Raw genomic sequence first — 18,772 nt, 5'->3', positions numbered from 1 at the left:
ACCTCAAGTGATCCACCTGCCTCGGCCTCCCAAAGTGCTGAGAATACAGGCATAAGTGGCCACAAAAATTCATTCTTTTAAAGGGTGCAACTGAGTGGCCTTCAGGATATTCACAGTGTTGTGCCACCATCATCACTATTTAATTCCAGGACATTTCTGTCACCCCAAAAAGAAACCCAGTACCTTTGAGCCATCATTCCCATTCCTCTCTCCTCCCATCCACTGTTAGCCACTAACCGCCTTTCTCCCTCTGTGGATTTGCCCCTTCTGGGTGTTCACAGAAGTGGAGTCCTACACTGTGTGGCCTCTTGTGTCTGGCATCCCTCACTCAGCAGCATGTGCCCAAGTTGCATCTGTGCTGTGGCGCGTTACTGCCACAGTCCTTTTACAACTGCGTGATATTCCATGGTATGGGAGCACCCCGTGTGGCTTAGCCACTCAGCAGCTGATGGGCGTTTGGGTTGTTTACACTGTGGGCTGTTAGGAGTAACGCTGCCGTGAATATTTGCTTACAAGTTATTTGATGGACAGAGGTCTGCTACATTCTCACCACAGCCTTAGGGTATCAGTACTATCCCTATCCTGATTTTATACATGAAGAACATGGATCCCAGAGGTGTCAATTATTAGCTAGGCTCTGGGCTCCAGAATCTTCCAGGTTTTCTAGGAAAAGCTTGAAACCTGGATTTCGATAGGAAATCTTTGATTTGGAAGTGCCCACTGGCCAGACAAGCATGTGGGCAATTTTGAACCTTCCATTGGCCATCCCTGCCTTGGAGTATGGGCGGGCGGGCAGGACAGCTGGTATTTCAGACAGCCCCGAATCTGAGTCCTGACTTGGCTCCAACACGCTGAGGGAGCCCCAGCGAACCGCTCAGGCACTCTATGCCTTGATGTCCCCCACTGGAAAAGTGAGATGAAGCCTTGCCCCCTGTCTCCTTGGGCTGTTGGCTCAAATGATGATAGGAGATGTAGGCCAAGCACTTGGAAAACTGTACAGGATCGTTCCGAGGCAGAGGTAGGCAGTGTTAATAACAGGGACAGATAGGCAGGGCCAGGAAAGGTGACGGAGAGGGGAAAGAGTGTGACCAAGACCAAGCAGGAGCAAGAGAAAGAGGGCCGTGGCTAACACCTAGGGAGCACTCGCCTGTACCAGCACTTTTATTTTTAAGAGATGGAGTCTTGCTCCATCACCCAGGCTGGAGTGCGGTTGTACAGTCACGGCTCACTGCAGCCTCAACCTCCGAGGCTCAAGCAATCTTCCCACCTCAGCCTCCTAAAGTGCTGGGATTACGGGCAGGATCCCACGCCAGACACTTTGGGAACTCTCTGTGTCTTACCCATGTAATGCTGCCAGCCACACTGTGAGATAGGCACCCGTATTACCCATCCTACAGCTGGGGCACAGAGGGGAAGCTGCTTGTCCAAAGGCACACAGCCTGGAAGTTGTAGAGCTGGGATTTGAACGCAGGCACTCTGGCTTCTCCCAAGAACGGGAGAGAAAGCAGAAGGAGAGGTTGGGGAGAAAGAGCGAGAAGGCATCTGGATGAGAAGGAATGAGGGGCCAAGGAGCACAGATCGAGGAGAAAGGGAGAGGGATGAAAACCAACCGTGAGAAAGAGATTGAGGGGAGAGGGCAGAGCGGGGAGAGGGCAGGAGGGCGGGGAAGGAAGAGGGAGAAGGAGAGGAAAACACACTGGGCCAGGAGCTCCTGAGAGAAGAAACCACACTTGCCCTCCCCGGAAACCCACAGTGAAAGCACAGGAAGGGGCTACTCTGGGCCAGTGTGGTTTCGGTTTTGCCTTTTATGACTCGGATTGTTTGATAAAAATAGCAAACCCCAGCGCCCAACCTGCCTGAGTCATCCATTCCTTCAGCAGTCCCTTTATTTATTTATTTTTTAAAGTAGAGGTGATCTCACTATGTTGGCCAGGCTGATCTCAAACTCTTGGCCTCAAGCCATCCTCCTGCCTCAGCCTCCCGAAGTGCTGGGATTACAGGCGTGAGCACTGTGCCCGGTGGCTCAGTGGATCCTTAAGCAGCACCTACCGTGTGCCTGGCCACGGTGCCGTCACAGACACTGTGCAGGGGGAGCGGGGCTGGTGAAGACGCTGCTGATGCAGAGCTTGCATTTGGGTCACACCACCATCGGGTGGCATCGCCCCAGAGCAAATCGCCCTTTTCTTCTGCCAGTTTGCACCAGTCGAGAAGAGGTGGTGGAGTTGTATGTCCCGTAGCTTAAAGCAATAATGATAAAACAAGAACAAGCTGAATCGTTACGGTTATTCGAGCAGTGGACACTTTTATCCCACTCTGCGCCATGCTCTAAGCACTTGATTAACCCTTATCTCTCTGTCCAGTACTGAATTATAATGTCATACTCCTGGGCCTCCCCGGAGCTGTGTGGGGGAGCCACCATCTGTCGTCAGTCACATGAGTCCCTGCAGCTGCTCACTGTGGCGCGCTGGGGAGAACTGTCCGTGAGCAGCAGCTCAGGGTCAGGCACATGCTGCCCTCCACAGCCTCTGCCTTCACGGATGGAAGGTGGGGCTTGTGTTAGCTTCCTGTGGCCGCTGTAACAAGTTACCACGGTGAGTGGTTTAACACAGCACATGCTTATTCTCCTGCAGCTCTGGAGGCCAGCAGTCCAGAATCACTGGGTACGGAGTTTAGGTGTTGGCTCTGCTGGTTCCTTCTGGAGGCCGGAAAGGAGAAGTCAGTCAGGGGCCCCAGCAGGGCCTCGGGAGGTAGAAGGCATGGGGCACCCTGGAGCTCAGCAGTGGGCTGGGCTGCCTCTGCTGGCCACTTGTTGCTTGACCTTTCAAATGACAGCGGGACCCTGTGCCTCAGTTTCCTCATCTGCAAAGGGGAGATGGTAATGCTACTGCCCTCACAGGGCTGCAGTCAGGAGAGTGAAATGAGTAGAGTGATGCCGGGAAAATAGCCAGCGCCGTGTACATGCTCCCTGGTGTTAGGGTCAGGATGAGTCCCAGAACAGTGCTCCTGCTCTAAGTTCAGGACCGGCTGACTTGGGCAAGGGGAGGCGCTCACCTGCCTGCCTGGCAGGCCCAGGTCTTCATTTGGCACACGTCGAGTTTTTCCATGTGTCAGGTTTCTGTCAAGCAGAAACCCAGATCTGCCACCCCAGATCACAGAGTCCAGAGCCCTGGGCTTGTGGCCCGTCTCCGTTGGGGCCCTTGGCCAAGCCCTTTTCTTGGCCAAGCCCTTTTTCCCTTCTGGCCTCCCTTGACTCCCTCTACATTGGAAATTGCCCAGCTAGCTTTCCAGGCTGTTGGCAGCAGGGTCAGTTAAAAAAGTTAAAGAGAAAAGCCTTCTATAATCTGCAAAGCAGTGCAGGAAAATTGTATCAAATTGCCGGCTTTTCCTGCCTGCCTCTGAGTGCCAGGCATGTATGCATTGTCATTGACCTCATGGTGCCTCTGAGAGACAGGTACTGTTCCTGTGCCTGGGTTCCAGACAGGGGCGGATGCTTGGTCATGATGTCACCGCCTGCTCCTGCTCCAGCATGATCCCCCCAGTGCTCTCCCCACAGCTGGAAAGGACCTGTCTTTCCCCAAGATGTGGGTCCTGCATAAGTCTCTCTCTCTTCCCTTGGGCTCAGAGCACCCTTGGCCTTGAATGTGTAGAGCTGGCTCCCAACCCTGCTGCAGCTGGAGCTTCTTGAGGGCAAGGACGGCTTCTTGGTGACTTTGTCACCCCCCGTCCTTCAGCCCAGTGTCTGAGATGATACCAGCCTCGATGGTGAAGGGAGGGTGGGAGCGATGAGAGCAGAGGAAGGAGGGACACCAGCATGAGTTAGGGTGCGCGGGCAACAGTAGCTCAGCTCACGGGCTTTGGGATTAGGGAGACCCAGGTCGAGCCAGCTCTGCCACTCCCCAGCTGCGGAGCCCTGGTGTTATGGGGATGTTTTAAAGCTGTCACCTGTGGAGCAATCCTGACACGCCAGGCTCCGTGCTGGGCTCTGGGCTGAGTGGGCTCACCGAGCAGTGTGCGTGCAGGGGGACGCAGACTCTTGCTGCACACATCGCTGGTGCCGCTCTTACTCCTGCCTGTCTGTTGAGTCCTTGCAGCCAGTCTCCGGGTAGGCCTTATTGCTCCGATCTTACAGACATGCAAATGGAGGCCCAAAGTCACACACAGAGTGGAGGGAGGAGCTGGGGTTTGAACCCTGGCCAGCCTGGCGTTTCTTGGCCTCTCTCCTCTTCTCGTCTGTCAGATGGGATGATGCATGTGAAGCCCACACTTAGCACAGGGCCGGAGACGTGGTGGGGTCTGTAAATGAACAGTAAGGGCTCCTGGAGCAGGCTCTGTCGAGGAACAAGCAGGCAGGGTGCTTATGGGGAGCTGCCTCAGGGATCAGAACCCAGGGAGGGGTAAGGAAGTAGGCGGGGCACAGCGGGAGGCGGCGCTGTAGGGAGGGGGTAAGGAAGCAGGCGGGGCAGAGCGGGAGGCGGCACTGTGATGCAGCCCAGTGATGGCCGCAGCCGACCCTGCGGGGCTCTGGAGCAGAAGTGGTCCTTCAGCGTGGGTCTGTGTTGGGCCAGGAGAGGCTGGGCCTTTATGTCCACCTTAATCATTGGACCTGGGTCACCCTGGGATGTGGCCTTGGATGAGGTCACTCTGCACTAGGACGCCCCTAATTCCCCAGCCACAGGCTGTGACAGTACGTGGGAACTGTCCACCAGGAAGCTCCTCAGAGGCTCAGTGCCCAGGGCTGTTACTGGGGAGCTCATGTGACCCCCTCTGTCTGACATGTATCCGCATTCCAGGTTCCCCAGGGGAAAGAAGGCGTTGCACAGAAACCACAGTGATTGCACAAGCAGTTTAGGCTCAGCGAGCCCCACTCACTTTAGGGGATTCTGGGAGCCCTGCCAGAATCCAGGCTCCCAGACCTTGCCAGGAGAGCCGCCTCAAGCCTGCTGCATTAACCCTTCCTGCACGGCTGGATAGTGACAGAGAGAAAGAGGGAGAGGAAGCTTATTTAAAACTAGGAAGCAGCAGGTCGTGAGAGCCAAGAGTGCGCTTGACCTTGTCGGAACCAGGGCACCAGAGCCGCTCCTCATTGCTGGGAAGTTTGGGGACGATGACCCTGACCTTCCCTGCGGTTATAACCTCGCTCCCTTGTTTGTTCCCCCATAGCTGCACCCACCTCCGCCCTCGCCTATGACTCAGAACTCCAGAAGCAAAAGTTCTCGCTCAAACTGGTAAGTGACCCTGCAGGTGGGGGGCAGCTTGGAGGGGAGGGACTTTCACAAACACATCCTTGACTTCTGAGCCCCTCGCTGGGAGAGCTCGATTGGGGACCAGGGTCCCCACCTGCAAGGAGCAATGAATCCGTGGGCAGGGCAGGCACCTAGTTGTCCATCATCCCAGGGTGTTAGAAACCGACAGTTGGATCCACCCGAGTCTGGCTCTGATGCTCCCCGGCTGTGTGACCTGGGCAAGCCCATCCCCCTCAGAACTCAGTTTCCTCATCCATGAAATGGAGCCACTGATACCCACAGGGTGTGGCCCACCTGCCCCCTACCACCAGCCTCGCAGTGTGCACATATCGAGCACCTACTGTGTATCACCGTGCTGGGTGTGGGGTCCAACAGAGAACCCATCAGATGGGGTCCTCGTGCTGAGGATTCAGTGAAATCACACATCAGGGGCAAAGCATGAGTTTCAGCTGTCGGACATGTGCGCTCGAGGGTGGGGCCAAAAGGAAACAAAGAGAAAGGGAGAGTGGCCACGAGGGTGAGTCTTGCCTTCCACACAGAGGAGGTGCCTAACAGAAGGGCATCATCATGGTTCATAACCCCGCCATCATCCCTGGGTGCTGGGATTACGGGTGACTTTTATTTTCTTTTTGTTTATCCAAATTGTCTCCCACCCCAGAAAACCAGGGACAGCTGGGTGGGTTGCCCTCCCTCCGCCTTAGATGGAGACCACGAGAGTGGGTCAGAGCATGGGCTGTAGAGCTGGACTCACTAGTGATGGGTAGCACCTGCTTTGAGAGCCTGGCATGGCCTGAGCCAGGCTGTGTTTCACAAGTACTGCTTCATTGAATCCTCCCAGAGGGGCAGCTACCGTGTCCCATTTAATGCTTCTCTGCGTGGTTCAGGTGTGCCTGGCACAGTACGCACCCCATCAACCTGAGCTGTTCCTGTTATTACTACTGTAATTACGCTCATCATCCTAGAAATACAGCCTTGCTCTCTGTTTGTGCATCTAATCTCATCAGCATTTCCTGAGGCTCAAAACTCGGGGATGAAGAGTTGGCCCCAGGCCCAGCCCTGGAGAAGCTCCCAGTCTGGCGGGGGCCATGCCATGTCCCAGTCCCATCAGGAAGAGGGATGGACTGGGAGGGGAGCACAGGGCACCTGGCTGACCAGAGAACATTCACCCTCCCATCCACTGGGAAGGCAGCTCTGTTCTGAAGCATTCGAAAGGTCAGGGCTGAATGCCCAGTGGTGTTCATCCATCCATTTATTCATTCATTCACCAAGCCTTTCCTGCAGCCTCCTGTGAACTGAGTGCTGGGGACTTCTGCAGAGATGGGTCAGACCCAATTGCTGCCCTGAAGGAGCTGCCCCCTTGGGAGAGTGGGGCAGGCATGAATACACCACGTGAGATTGCTCAGGGCCTACATGGCTGTGCCCATGTCGCTCGTGTCAGTGACTATGGGCTTCGCCGGCATCGTGGGGAGGACTCCAGGACGCAAAAAGGGAAAAGGAAGGACAAGAAGAGGAGCTGGGGCAGGGAGCTAGGCTCACTAATGACCAGTAGCAGCACCTGCTTATTGAGAACCTATTATGTGACAGTCCCTGGGCTGAGTGTCACAAGCATCATGTCATTTAATTCTTTTGGGTTTTTGTTTGTTTTGAGACAGAGTCTCTCTCTGTCGCCCAGGCTGGAGTGCAGCAGTGCAATCAAGGCTCACTCAGCCTCGGTCTGCTAGGTTCAAGTGATCCTTCCACTTCAGCCTTCCAAGTAGCTGGGACCACAGGCATGCACCACCACGTCCAGCTGATTTTTTTTTTTTTTTTTTTTTTGATAGAGATGAGGTCTCCCTGTGTTGCCCAGGTTGGTCTGGAACTCCTGGGCTCAAGTGATCCTCCCACCTTCACCTCCGAAAGTGCTGGGATTACAGGGGTGAGCCACCTGTGCCCAGCCAACTCTGTACTCTTAACAACCCAGCTGCACGAGTTGTGTTTTTTTTTTTTTTTTTTTTTTTGAGACGGAGTCTTGCTCTGTCACCCAGGCTGGAGTGCAGTGGCTGGATCTCAGCTCACTGCAAGCTCCGCCTCCCGAGTTCACGCCATTCTCCTGCCTCAGCCTCCCGAGTAGCTGGGACTGCAGGCGTCCGCCACCTCGCCTGGCTAGTTTTTTGTATTTTTTAGTAGAGACGGGGTTTCACCGTGTTAACCAGGATGGTCTCGATCTAGTGACCTCGTGATCCGCCCGTCTCGGCCTCCCAAAGTGCTGGGATTACAGGCTTGAGCCACCGCGCCCGGCCTACGAGTTGTGTTTTAATTAAAATATTTGGTGGTGCTGTTGTTTTTGTTTGTTTGTTTGTTTGTTTGAGACAGAGTCTCACTCTGTCACCCAGGCTGAAGGTACAATCTTGGCTCACTGCAATCTGCACCTCCCAGGTTCAAGCAATTCTCCTGCCTCAGCCTCCCGAGTAACTGGGATTACAGGCACGCACCACCGCGCCTGGCTAATTGTTGTATTTTTAGTGGAGGCAGGGTTTCACCGTGTTGGCGAGGCTGATCTAGAACTCCTAACCTCAAGTGATCCATCAGCTGCCTTGGCCTCCCAAAGTGCTGGGATTACAGGCTTGAGCCACCCTACCTGGCCATTGGTGTCATTTTTAACAAATACCCAATATTAATAGTGGCTTAAGCAAGATGATATTTTTATTGCTTTTTCACTTAAAATCAGGGGCAGTTTTCCAGAGCTGATATGATGATTTTATAAACAAGGGGCCCTGTTTCCTTCTGTCTTTTTGCACCAACATTTTCAACACATAACCTGCATCTCTTGGGCTGTAGTGGCTGCTTCAGCTTCCACCATCACATCTGCATTGCAGCCAGCTGGAACAGAAGAGGAAAGGAAAGCTCTTTAAGGGCATCACTTGGAAGTTGCCCATGTTTCTTCTGCTCACATCCTCATTGGCCAGAACTTGGTCATGTGGTCGTTCCTCACTGCAAAGGAGGCTGGGAAACGTAGTTTTTAAACTGAACGCCACATTCTAGGAAACACTGTGGCTCTTAGAAAAGAAACCTGGGTACCGGGAGGTAGCTTGCAGTCTCTGATGTGTGTTTGTGTGTAGTACCTGAGGAATCTGGCTCTGATGTGGGGACTCGATGAGGAACCTCATCATCGAGGGAGTAATAAATTGCCAGTGGGAACTGGGGGCCCTTGTCTGAGACTTCAGTGTGACAGCCTTCTGCCTCTCCTGTCCCCCACCAGGATGCCAAGGATGGGCGCTTGTTCAATGAGCAGAACTTCTTCCAGCGGGCCGCCAAGCCTCTGCAAGGTACCTGGCAGGGAACTGGGCAAGGAGGGGAGAGTGAGGGGGACGCCAACGTGGTCACAGCCCCTGGCTTCTACCTGCTGGCGTGAGAAGGGTGGGTTTAGATTATAGGCCCAGGTTTGCTCCCATCTGTGCCCATAACCTGAGTCCTGTCACCCCTCAGGCCTCAGTGTGTGTTGTGGCTGGCTCACACCAGCTCTTGGAAGCCAAGTATTACATTTTCAGGCTGGATGTGGGTTGACGCCTATAATCCCAGCACTTTGGGAGGCTGAGGTGGGCAGATCACTTGAGCCCGGGGGTTTGAGACCAGCCTGGGCAATATGTCAAAACCTTATCGCTACTGAAAATATAAAAATTAGCCGGGTGTAGTGGCATGCGCCTGTGATTCCAGCTACTCAAGAGGCTGAGGTGGGAGGATTGCTTGAGCTTGGGAGGTGGAGGTTGCAGTGAGCTGTGATTGTGCCACCGCACTCCAGCCTGGGCAACAGAGCCAGACCCTGTCTCAAAAAAAAAAAAATTAAATTTTCAGGAAGATGGCAAGCTGGTAGTTACATATAGCTAGTATTAGCAATTAAATTATATAGACCGGGCGTGTTGGCTCACGCCTATAATCCTAGCACTTTGGGAGGCTGAGGTGGGTGGATCACCTGAGATCAGGAGTTCGAGAGCAGCCTGGCCAACGTGGTGAAACCCCATCTCTACTAAAAATACAAAAATTAGCCAGGCGTGGTGGCATGTGCCTGTAATCTCAGCTACATGGGAGGCTGAGGCGGGAGAGTCACTCGAACCTGGGAGGTGGAGGTTGCAGTGAGCTGAGATCATGCCACTTCACTCCAGCCTGGGCGATAGAGTGATACTCAGTCTCAAAAAATATATAAAATAAATAAATTAGATAATCTTACAAATATATTCAAAACAAAAGTAATGAACCCTCAGAAACTCATCACTTTCTAATTATTTCCCTACATGTCCTGTGATCTCTGCCAGTGAGGTTGTGTGCACTGTTGTCTCTGTGTGGAAAGAATGCCGCATGGCGGCTGCCGCTGTGCGTCTCCCCGACCCACCTCCAGTCATGTCATGTTGGTAGCTTGGAGGTGGCCATAGCAGGAGTATTTACACTGCAGAAATTAGCAAATGCAGCCGGGTGTGCTGGCTCACGCCTGTAATCCCCACACTTCGGGAGGCCGAGGTGGGTGGATCACCTAAGGTCAGGAGTTGAAGACCAGCCTGGCCAACATGGCAAAACATCTCTACTGAAAATACAAAAAAAGGGCTGAGCGTGGTGGCTCACGCCTGTAATCCCAGCACTTTGGGAGGCCAAAGTGGGCAGATCATGAGATCAGGAGATCGAGACCATCCTGGCCAACATGGTGAAACCCTGTCTCTACTGAAAATACAAAAATTAGTTGGGCGTGGTGGTGCGTGCCTGTGATCCCAGCTACTCAGGAGACTGAGGCAGGAGAATCGCTTGAACCTGGGAGGTGGAGGTTGCTGTGAGCCGAGATCACACCACAGCACTCCAGCCTGGCGACAGAGCAAGACTGCATCTCAAAAAAATAAATAATAAATAAGATTAGCCAGGTCTGGTGGCAGACGCCTGCAATCCCAGGTACTCAGGAGGCTGAGGCAGAAGAATCGTTTAAAACCAGGAGGCAGAGGTTGCAGTAAGCCAAGATTGCGCTGTTGCACTCCAGCCAGGGCAACGTAGTGAAACTTCGTCTTAAAAAAAAGAAGAAAAAAGAAATTAGCAAATGCTACCCATCAGGACTGACTTCCCTGGACAGCCAGCTGTTAAACTAGCGTCAGCTGCCATTGGTTCTGGTCCACCCTGCTGACATCTGGAAGACAGGCAGAGGCACATTCTGGTGATGTCATGGCTAGATTAGACACGTGTTGATCTTGTTAGCTCTATGTGTGAATTCGGAAGTAACCCTGTCATTATCCCATCTCTGCACTCCAGATTTGTATACGCTTCCTCCAGAACCACCGTGTTCACCCCATCACCTACAGACCTGGATCACAGACGTTCATGCATCACCCATGCCTGCCCCATCACCAGCCCCTTCCCACAGTCACCCACCCACAATGTTGTCATCTCCGACAAGGAGACTCAGAGGCGGTCTGGGCACTCTGTGCTTCTGCTTGAGAACTGGCTCTTACTGCCATGGGCTTGGGACTGGCTGTGTTCTAACCTCAAGCCCCTGTTTTCCGCAGTCAACAAGTGGAAGAAGCTGTACTCGACCCCGCAACTGGCCGTCCCTACCTGCATGGGTTTCGGTGTTCACCAGGACAAATACAGGTGAGCTGCTCTACTCACCGGCTGCCTCACCGGCCCCTTTCCTCCTCTTCCTGTCGTGAGTCCAGGCAGGGCTGGGACCCCGAAGCTGTGGGCCAGTTCTTCCTACCTTCTCGTAGTTTTGACCCAGTTTGCTGCCCAGCCAGTCAGAACCTTTCATCTCACCTGGGACCAGGACCTTGCAGCCCCCGCCACAGTCCATCCTGGGCAGCCAGTTCTCCTCTCTCCCCGTTCATCGCCCACCTCCTGGGGTGCTTGTGTCTTCCAGGTTCTTGGTGTTACCCAGCCTGGGGAGGAGCCTTCAGTCGGCCCTGGATGTCAGCCCAGAGCATGTGCTGTCAGAGAGGTCTGTGCTGCAGGTGGCCTGCCGGCTGGTGCGTACCCCGAAGTCGCTGAGCTGCTGCGTCAGGGAGGGCGCGTCAGATCCTAGTTTAGCAGGCTCTTCAGTCATTGACACATCCGGCCCCCACCTCCCTCCGCCGCACACTAGGGGTTGGCTCACTGACATGGCAGGCGGTTAGAGCCGGGATGTTGGGTGGTCAGTCCTGTGGAGGGCCCTTGGGGGGCCATGAGCATTGGAGGAAGGAGCCCCTCCAATGCTCAAACGGAAGGCTTAGATTAGGCTTCCTGGTGGAGGGTGTTTCTAAGCCAAGACTCAGGATGAGTGGAAATAGCGAGGTGCTGGGTGGAAGAGGCAGAGGATAGATGAGAGGATGGTTCGGCCAAGGATACAGCTGGAGCAAGGCTTATGTGGAATAGAGAGCATATGGCATTTGTTCATTAATTCATTCATTCATCCTCATTAAATATTCATCAGGCACTTGCTGGGTGCCAGATGCTGTCCCCAGGGCTGGGTGCAGAGCAGGGAGCAGCACAAACATGGTTTCTGTGTCTTGGAGCTCACAGTCTAGTGGGAGGGGCCAACAGTAAATCAAACAGTTGCACGAACTATGACGAGTGCTCTGAGTAGAAGTGGCCCGTGCTGTGATGGAGAATAAGAGGGCCCAGTTTGCATGGCTGGAGGGATGGACATAACCAAGGGAGCGACATGCTGAGTCCTAAGGTCTTTATGTTCAGTATCTGCACTATGGCCCTGCAGTGGGGAGAGATGGAGTTGGTGTGGACAGGCCAGCAATGACCACATCACAAAGGGCCTCGCACAGCAGGCTGAGGGGGCTGGGATCTGTCTTGAGGGCACTGGAGAGCCACAAGAGTGCTGGGATTAGGGGAGGGCAGGGTCAGCTCTGGGTACAGAAAGGCCCTCAGGGGCCATGTGGGGAGGGACTGGAATGGGGAGAAGAATCTGAGTGAGGGTCCATTTGGAGAGGACAAGGCTGAGGAGGGTCCCAGGCCCTGGGGATGGAGAGTCTATAGAAGGAGAACGAGCAGAACTTTGGCCCTGGGGTCAAAGAGTGTTGGGGATATGATCGGAATGTAGCTGATACTCGGGCAGCAGACACAGTTGAAGAGTTGGCCTGGTGCAGCAGCTCACGCTGGTAATCCCAGCACTTTGGGAGGACGAGGCAGGTGGATCACTTGAGCTCAGGAGTTTAAGACCAGCCTGGGCAACATGGCAAAATGCCCTCTCTAATAAAACTAGAAAAAATTAGCCAGGTGTGGTGGTGGCACCTGTAGTCCCAGTTACTTGTGAGGCTGAGGTGGGAGGATCACCTGAGCTTGGGAAATCAAGGCTACAGTGAGCAGTGATTGCACCACTGCACTACAGCCTGGGCAACAGGAGTGAGACCCTGTCTCAAAAATATGTATATATACACACACCAAAAAAAAGTCTGGAGCTCAGTGGGACAGCTGGAGCTGGAGATCAAGATATAAATTGCTTAACAAGGTTGATTTCTGCTCTCTAGGACAGGTGAGAAGAGCTCTTTTGATATTCACAGGTGCTGAGTCATTTTTGCAGACAGACATTAACCCCTTCTCCCTCTCCTGAGTTTGCCATCAGCTAAGAGAGAAATATAGGAAGCCACGCATTAGCTCAACTGGTGAGCTCCCTGACAGCCTGATTAGAGGCATGCTTAATGTGCTATCACAGCGGGCTCCTCATGCTGCCCCAGATTTAGTCAGGTTTAACCCCCAGTCACAGTGCCAGACGACCCCAGGCCTTAATAGTGGGGCTCCCTGCCCCAGTCTGCACCAGAGGCTGTGTTAGTCTTACTGCTTGTGCAGACACTGGCTTGCTTCTTCCCCCAGCTGGATGCCCTGGAGTTCCTCCATGAGAATGAGTATGTTCATGGAAATGTGACAGCTGAAAATATCTTTGTGGATCCAGAGGACCGGAGTCAGGTAAGAGCCAGCTCCTGCCTACTCCAGAAGATCTCTGGGCTCAGGTTCCCATCTGTCTCCAAACCTCTATTTATTTCACAGTGCTTTATTACAGACAAAGGATTGTTGTCCATCATATATAAAGAGCTCCTTCAAATAAATAAGAAGAAACTTAGGAAAATGGGCAAAGGATAAGAAAAGCAATTCTTAAAAAACGAAATCACAGGCTAACTAAATAATATGAAAAGGTGTGGCCAGGCACGGTGGGTCATGCCTGTAATCCCAGCACTTTGGGAGGCCGAGGCAGGCGGATCACGAGGTCAGGAGATCGAGACCATCCTGGCTAACACGGTGAAACCCCATCTGTACTAAAAATACAAAAAATTAGCCAGGCATCGTGGTGGGCGCCTATAGTCCCAGCTACTCAGGAGGCTGAGGCAGGAGAATGGCGTGAACCCGGGAGGCGAAGGTTGCAGTGAGCTGAGATCGCACCACTGCACTCCAGCTTGGGCGACACAGCGAGACTCTGTCTCAAAAAAAAAAAAAAAGAAAAGGAAAGATATTCAACCTCCTTAGTAATCATAGAGATGTAACTTAAAACAAGATGCTATTTTTACCCTCTGAACAAAATTAAGAATGATTTTGAACTTGAATGATTAAGAATTAAGAACAAAATTAAGATTTGAAGCCAGCTCTCCTGTCTCTGGGCTCGTGCTTCTCACTGCTCGTTGTCAGGCAGACTTGTTCCTCCTGGTGAGAAAATCGCCACCAGCAGATTAGGCTTAAATCCCCAAAGCTCAGCAGCCCCGGCAGAAACAGACCTGAACTGCGTGGACTGAGAAGTCGGGGGAGACTATCCCAGATGAAAATCCTGGAACTAAGCATTAGGAATCTTCAGAGAGACAGAACTGGCAGGGTGTGCGTGTGTCTGTCTGTGTGTGTGTGTGTAGAGATTTATTACAAGGAATTGGCTCATTGATAATGGAAGCTGGCCGGGCGCGGTGGCTCAAGCCTGTAATCCCAGCACTTTGGGAGGCCGAGACGGGCGGATCATGAGGTCAGGAGATCGAGACCATCCTGGCTAACACGGTGAAACCCCGTCTCTACTAAAAAAAATACAAAAAAACTAGCCGGGCACAGTGGTGGGTGCCTGTAGTCCCAGCTACTCAGGAGGCTGAGGCAGGAGAATGGCGTAAACCTAGGAGGCAGAGCTTGCAGTGAGCTGAGATCGCGCCACTGTACTCCAGCCTGGGCGGCAGAGCGAGATTCCGTCTCAAAAAAAAAAAAAAAAAGATAATGGAAGCTAAGCAGTCCTGAGATCTTCAGTTTGCAATCTGGAGACCTAGGAGAGCCAATGATGTGAGTTTCAGTTTAAAGGCTAGCAGGCTTGAGACCCAGAAAGAGGGGTTGTTTCAGTTCCAGTCCAAAGACAAGAAAAGACCAATGTTCTAGCTCAAGCAGTCAGGGAAGAGGAGCTTCTGGTTACTTAGCTTTTTATTCTGTTCACATCTTGAGTTGATCGAATGAGACCCACCCACATTAGGGAGAATAATCTGCCTTAGTCTACAAACCCCAATGTTTGTCTCTTTCACAACACCCTCATAGACACTCCCAGAATAGGGTTTGGCCAAATGTCTGGGCACCCCATGGCCCAGTCAAGTTGCCACATAAAAATGGCCATCCTGGCCAGGTCCCGTGTCTCACGCCTCTAATTCCAGCACTTTGGGAGGCCAAAGTGGGAGGATCGCTTGAGCCCAGGAGTTCGAGACCAGCCTGGGAAACATAGGGAACCTCGTCTCTACAAAATAAAAAATAATAACCTATCCAGGTGTAGTGGCACACACCTGTGGTTCCAGCTACTTGGGAAGCTGAGGTAGAAGGATCACCTGAGCCCAGGAGATTGAGGCTGCAGTGAACCATGATCGTGCCACTGCACTCCAACCTGCGTGACCAAGCGAGACCCTGTCTCAAAACTTAGAAATATATATATATATATATATATATATATATATATATATATATATATATAAATGAACACCACAAACTGAACAGAAAAACAGGGAGCAGGGGAAGTGTATAGGTCTTACATAGACAAAACCAACAGTTGTCCACTATCCATATGGTGGAATAAGATACAGCCATTGAAAAGAAGACATGGGGCCGGGCGCGGTGGCTCAAGCCTGTAATCCTAGCACTTTGGGAGGCTGAGACAGGTGGATCATGAGGTCAGGAGATCAAGACCATCCTGGCTAACACGGTGAAACCCCGTCTCTACTAAAAAATACAAAAAAAACTAGCCGGGTGAGGTGGCGGGTGCCTGTAGTCCCAGCTACTCGGGAGGCTGAGGCAGGAGAATGGCGTGGACCCGGGAGGCGGAGCTTGCAGTGAGCTGAGATCCGGCCACTGTACTCCAGCCTGGGAGACAGAGCAAGACTCCGTCTCAAAAAAAAAAAAAAAAAAAAAAAAAGACATGAACTGGGTACAGTGGCTCACACCTGTAATCCCAGTGCTTTGGGAGGCCAAGGCAGGAGGATCACTTGAGCCCAGGGTTTCAAGACCAGCCTGGGCAACAGGGCAAAACCCCATCTTTACAAAAAATACAAAAAATCAGCTGGGCATGTGGCGCATGCCTGTAGTCCCAGCTACTCGGGAGGCTGAGGTGGGAGGATCACTGGAGCCTAGGAGGCTACAGTGAGCTGTGATCGCGCCACTGCACTCCAACCTGGGTGACAGAGTGAAACCCCATCTCGAAATAAATAAATATTTTTGAAAGAAGATTTAGTCAACTTTGTGTATCAGGCAGAAAGCATTTAACTTTTGTTTTAAACTTAGTTAAGCCTCGTAAGAACCCTTTGAGGTGGGGACTATTATCATTTTACAAATGAGAAATCATAGCAGGGAGTAGTATAGCTTGCCCAAGGTTGTACCGCCACCAGCGGGCTGAGCTGGCATTTGAACCCAGGCCATCTGGCCCCAGAGTTAATGCCCAGAACCGCTGTTAAAGTGTTAAGTGCTGGTGTCCAACAGGTCTGGTGTGAGGCCTCTGGAAAACAAGAGCCCCTCCCCATCCATATATGTTACCTGGTTATTAAAAAAAAATGTGGAATGGTGCATAAGAAACTGTTACTAGTGGTTATTTCTGAGCAGTGGGTTTTAGGGGCTGGGAGGAAATATGATGGCTGGTTGGGGTTTTTTTTTACTTCACATCATTTTTGCTATGAGCATGGCTTAGTTTTATAAGTGAAAAATGTCATCTTTGATGGAATGGTTGTTTTCAGTTGTGCTCCTCACCTCCAATCTGTATGGCTTCTCCCTGTGTCCACAGGTGACCTTGGCAGGCTATGGCTTCGCCTTCCGCTATTGCCCGAGTGGCAAACATGTGGCCTACGTGGAAGGCAGCAGGAGCCCTCACGAGGGGGACCTTGAGTTCATTAGCATGGACCTGCACAAGGGATGCGGTACGAGGCCAGGGAAGGGTTTGGGACCATGGAGACATGCTTCTCATACAAGGGCAGCTCTAGGAGTTCACAGCCAGAGACAGCAGGTGGCCACACAGGACAGGCACTAAGGGCGCCAGGACGGATCAGGACCACAGACAGCGTCCTGACCACTGTGGGGGGTGGGGGGTGGGGGTTGGTTAGCGGTTCAGCACCAAGGACAGTGGGAGGCTGGGCACTGGGGAGCCCTGAGTTCCAGAGGTTGGGATTCAGGATCTGGCGTAGACTTGAAAGATGGGAGTTGCCTAGGAGTCATCCAGGAGGGGCTGTTTGAGGAGGTGGTTGGCCACCACGTCTGGAATGTGGGAGGGAAATCTGGGCAGAGGCTCTGCAGTATCTCGGGAGTTTATCAGCCGAAGCCCTGGGAGAAGATGGGATCATCCAGGGAAAGTGTAGAGAGTGGGAAGAGGGCCCGGGGCAGATTTCTTGAGCCCCTCTTTCTCACATCCCTTTATATCATGGCCATCCACATGCTTGCCACGTCCTCCCACCAGACTGAGCTCCTCCAGGGCAGGGAAGGTACCCCTGCCCCCAGCATCGGGTGGTGGAAGGCCAGCACGGACAACAAGTAGTGCTTGTCGAGTGCTTACACAAAGCGTTGTCTAAATTAAGCATTGTCTTATGCTCAGGAAGCTAAGGAAAATACACCATCCGGGTCTCCCGGCACTTCCCCACTGAAGCTGGGATTGGTACCCATCCTCCTGGGCTCCCATGTGTTCTGTGTCCTTTGTCACTCAGGTAGTCCCACACCATAGCTGTCTCCCAACAAGGCTGTCATGGGCTGGGACCCGATAAGATCCCAGTCTGAGTTTTCAGAAATCAGCTGAGCCCAGCACACGGATGCTGAGGATTGAATGAGTGCATGAATGAGAGAAGAGTGGATGAGGGTGACCTGAAGAAAGAGGCTGAGGGGATGGTTGAGTGAAAGTAAGTCAGAATGAGAATAAGAGTCAGCTTCTGCCTACTCATGAAAGTGAATGAGCAGAGGAGACAGCCCATATGGCTGGAATGCTGAGTGCATGAGCGCGTGGTTGAGTCAGTGAGAAAGGGGAAGGAAGGGGGTGGACGCACTGGTGAATGGAGCATCCAGACTGAGGTGCCACCTCTACCCTTCCCTTCCCAGGGCCCTCCCGCCGCAGCGACCTCCAGAGCCTGGGCTACTGCATGCTGAAGTGGCTCTACGGGTTTCTGCCTTGGACAAACTGCCTTCCTAACACTGAGGACATCATGAAGCAAAAACAGAAGTGAGTCGGGGGGTCAGCAGAACCCCTGCAGGTGGGCAGAAGCCCAGAGCCCAGCTGGGGGCAGGCGGGAAGGGGAAGTGTCACCTAGCAGAGCCCAAGTCCTCTGAGCTGCACAGACATGTGCTGCACTGTCCACGAAGCAGGCGAGGCAGGGGTTCCGGAGCCACGCTGCCTGGGCTTGGACTCTGGCCCCACCACTGTGGGGTGTTAACGTCTGCAAGCCTCATTATCCTTCTCCATGAGATGGTCTTCTACTAGCGCCCACGTTACGGGACTGCACAAGGGTTCAGGGAAGTCAGGTATACACAGCACTTAGCACAGGGCCTGGCTCGTAGAAAATGCTCATCATGTGTGGGGCACCGTGACTCATTCATTACAAACACGCAGGCAACCTGAGCAGGACAGGCCCAGGCCCTGTCTCAGCACTGGTAGCACCCCCCCATCCAGTGTTCACACCACCAGATCAGTGCCTTCACCTCTGTGTGTAAACCACCAGGTCTTACCATTGCTGGTTTAAACATTCAGCACCAAAGCCAGTGGACAGCGGAACATATGGGGAAGTTCTGGGGTGAGACTGAACACTAAGGGCATTGAGCAGCTGGACACAGGGAGCTCTAGGGATATGGGTTCAGCACTAGGGACAGCAGGCAGCTGGGCGTAAAAGGGAGGCACTGGGGTGTGTGTTCAGCACCAAGGACAGCAGGCGGCGGTACACAAAAGGGAAGTGCTAGGGATGTGGGTTCAGCACCAGGGACAGTGGGCCGCTGGGCACAAAATGGAAGCGCGGGGGTTGTGGGTTCAGCACCAAGGACAGTAGGCAGCTGGTCCTAGCTGGCGTGCTAGGCGTGCACTTCAGACAAGAATAAGAGTTACCCAGGCCAGGCACGGTGGTTCATGTCTTAATCCCAGC

General features: G+C 52.9%; 1 protein-coding gene across 29 annotated transcripts in view; it reads left to right on the top strand.

The window, feature by feature from the left end:
- The window catches only part of VRK3 (VRK serine/threonine kinase 3), a 50,061-nt gene that overhangs the window by 20,012 nt on the left and 11,277 nt on the right, over positions 1–18,772 (top strand). For all 29 annotated transcript variants that reach the window (XR_012427889.1, XM_074024313.1, XM_065535739.1 and 26 more), the window contains 7 exons: positions 5,161–5,225; positions 8,482–8,548; positions 10,760–10,844; positions 11,110–11,215; positions 13,050–13,142; positions 16,447–16,579; positions 17,742–17,862. Coding sequence is in view for 28 of the 29 variants with exons in the window: in XM_074024313.1 (XP_073880414.1) it covers positions 5,161–5,225; positions 8,482–8,548; positions 10,760–10,844; positions 11,110–11,215; positions 13,050–13,142; positions 16,447–16,579; positions 17,742–17,862 (670 nt within the window). In the remaining variant the exon portion in view is untranslated. The remainder of the gene's footprint in view (positions 1–5,160; positions 5,226–8,481; positions 8,549–10,759; positions 10,845–11,109; positions 11,216–13,049; positions 13,143–16,446; positions 16,580–17,741; positions 17,863–18,772) is intronic.

This window comes from Macaca fascicularis, chromosome 19 (assembly GCF_037993035.2).
Source record: "Macaca fascicularis isolate 582-1 chromosome 19, T2T-MFA8v1.1".
Classification (NCBI taxonomy): Eukaryota; Metazoa; Chordata; class Mammalia; order Primates; family Cercopithecidae; genus Macaca; species Macaca fascicularis.
Note: the sequence above shows the minus strand (reverse complement) of the source record. Positions and strands in the feature narration are given on the sequence as shown.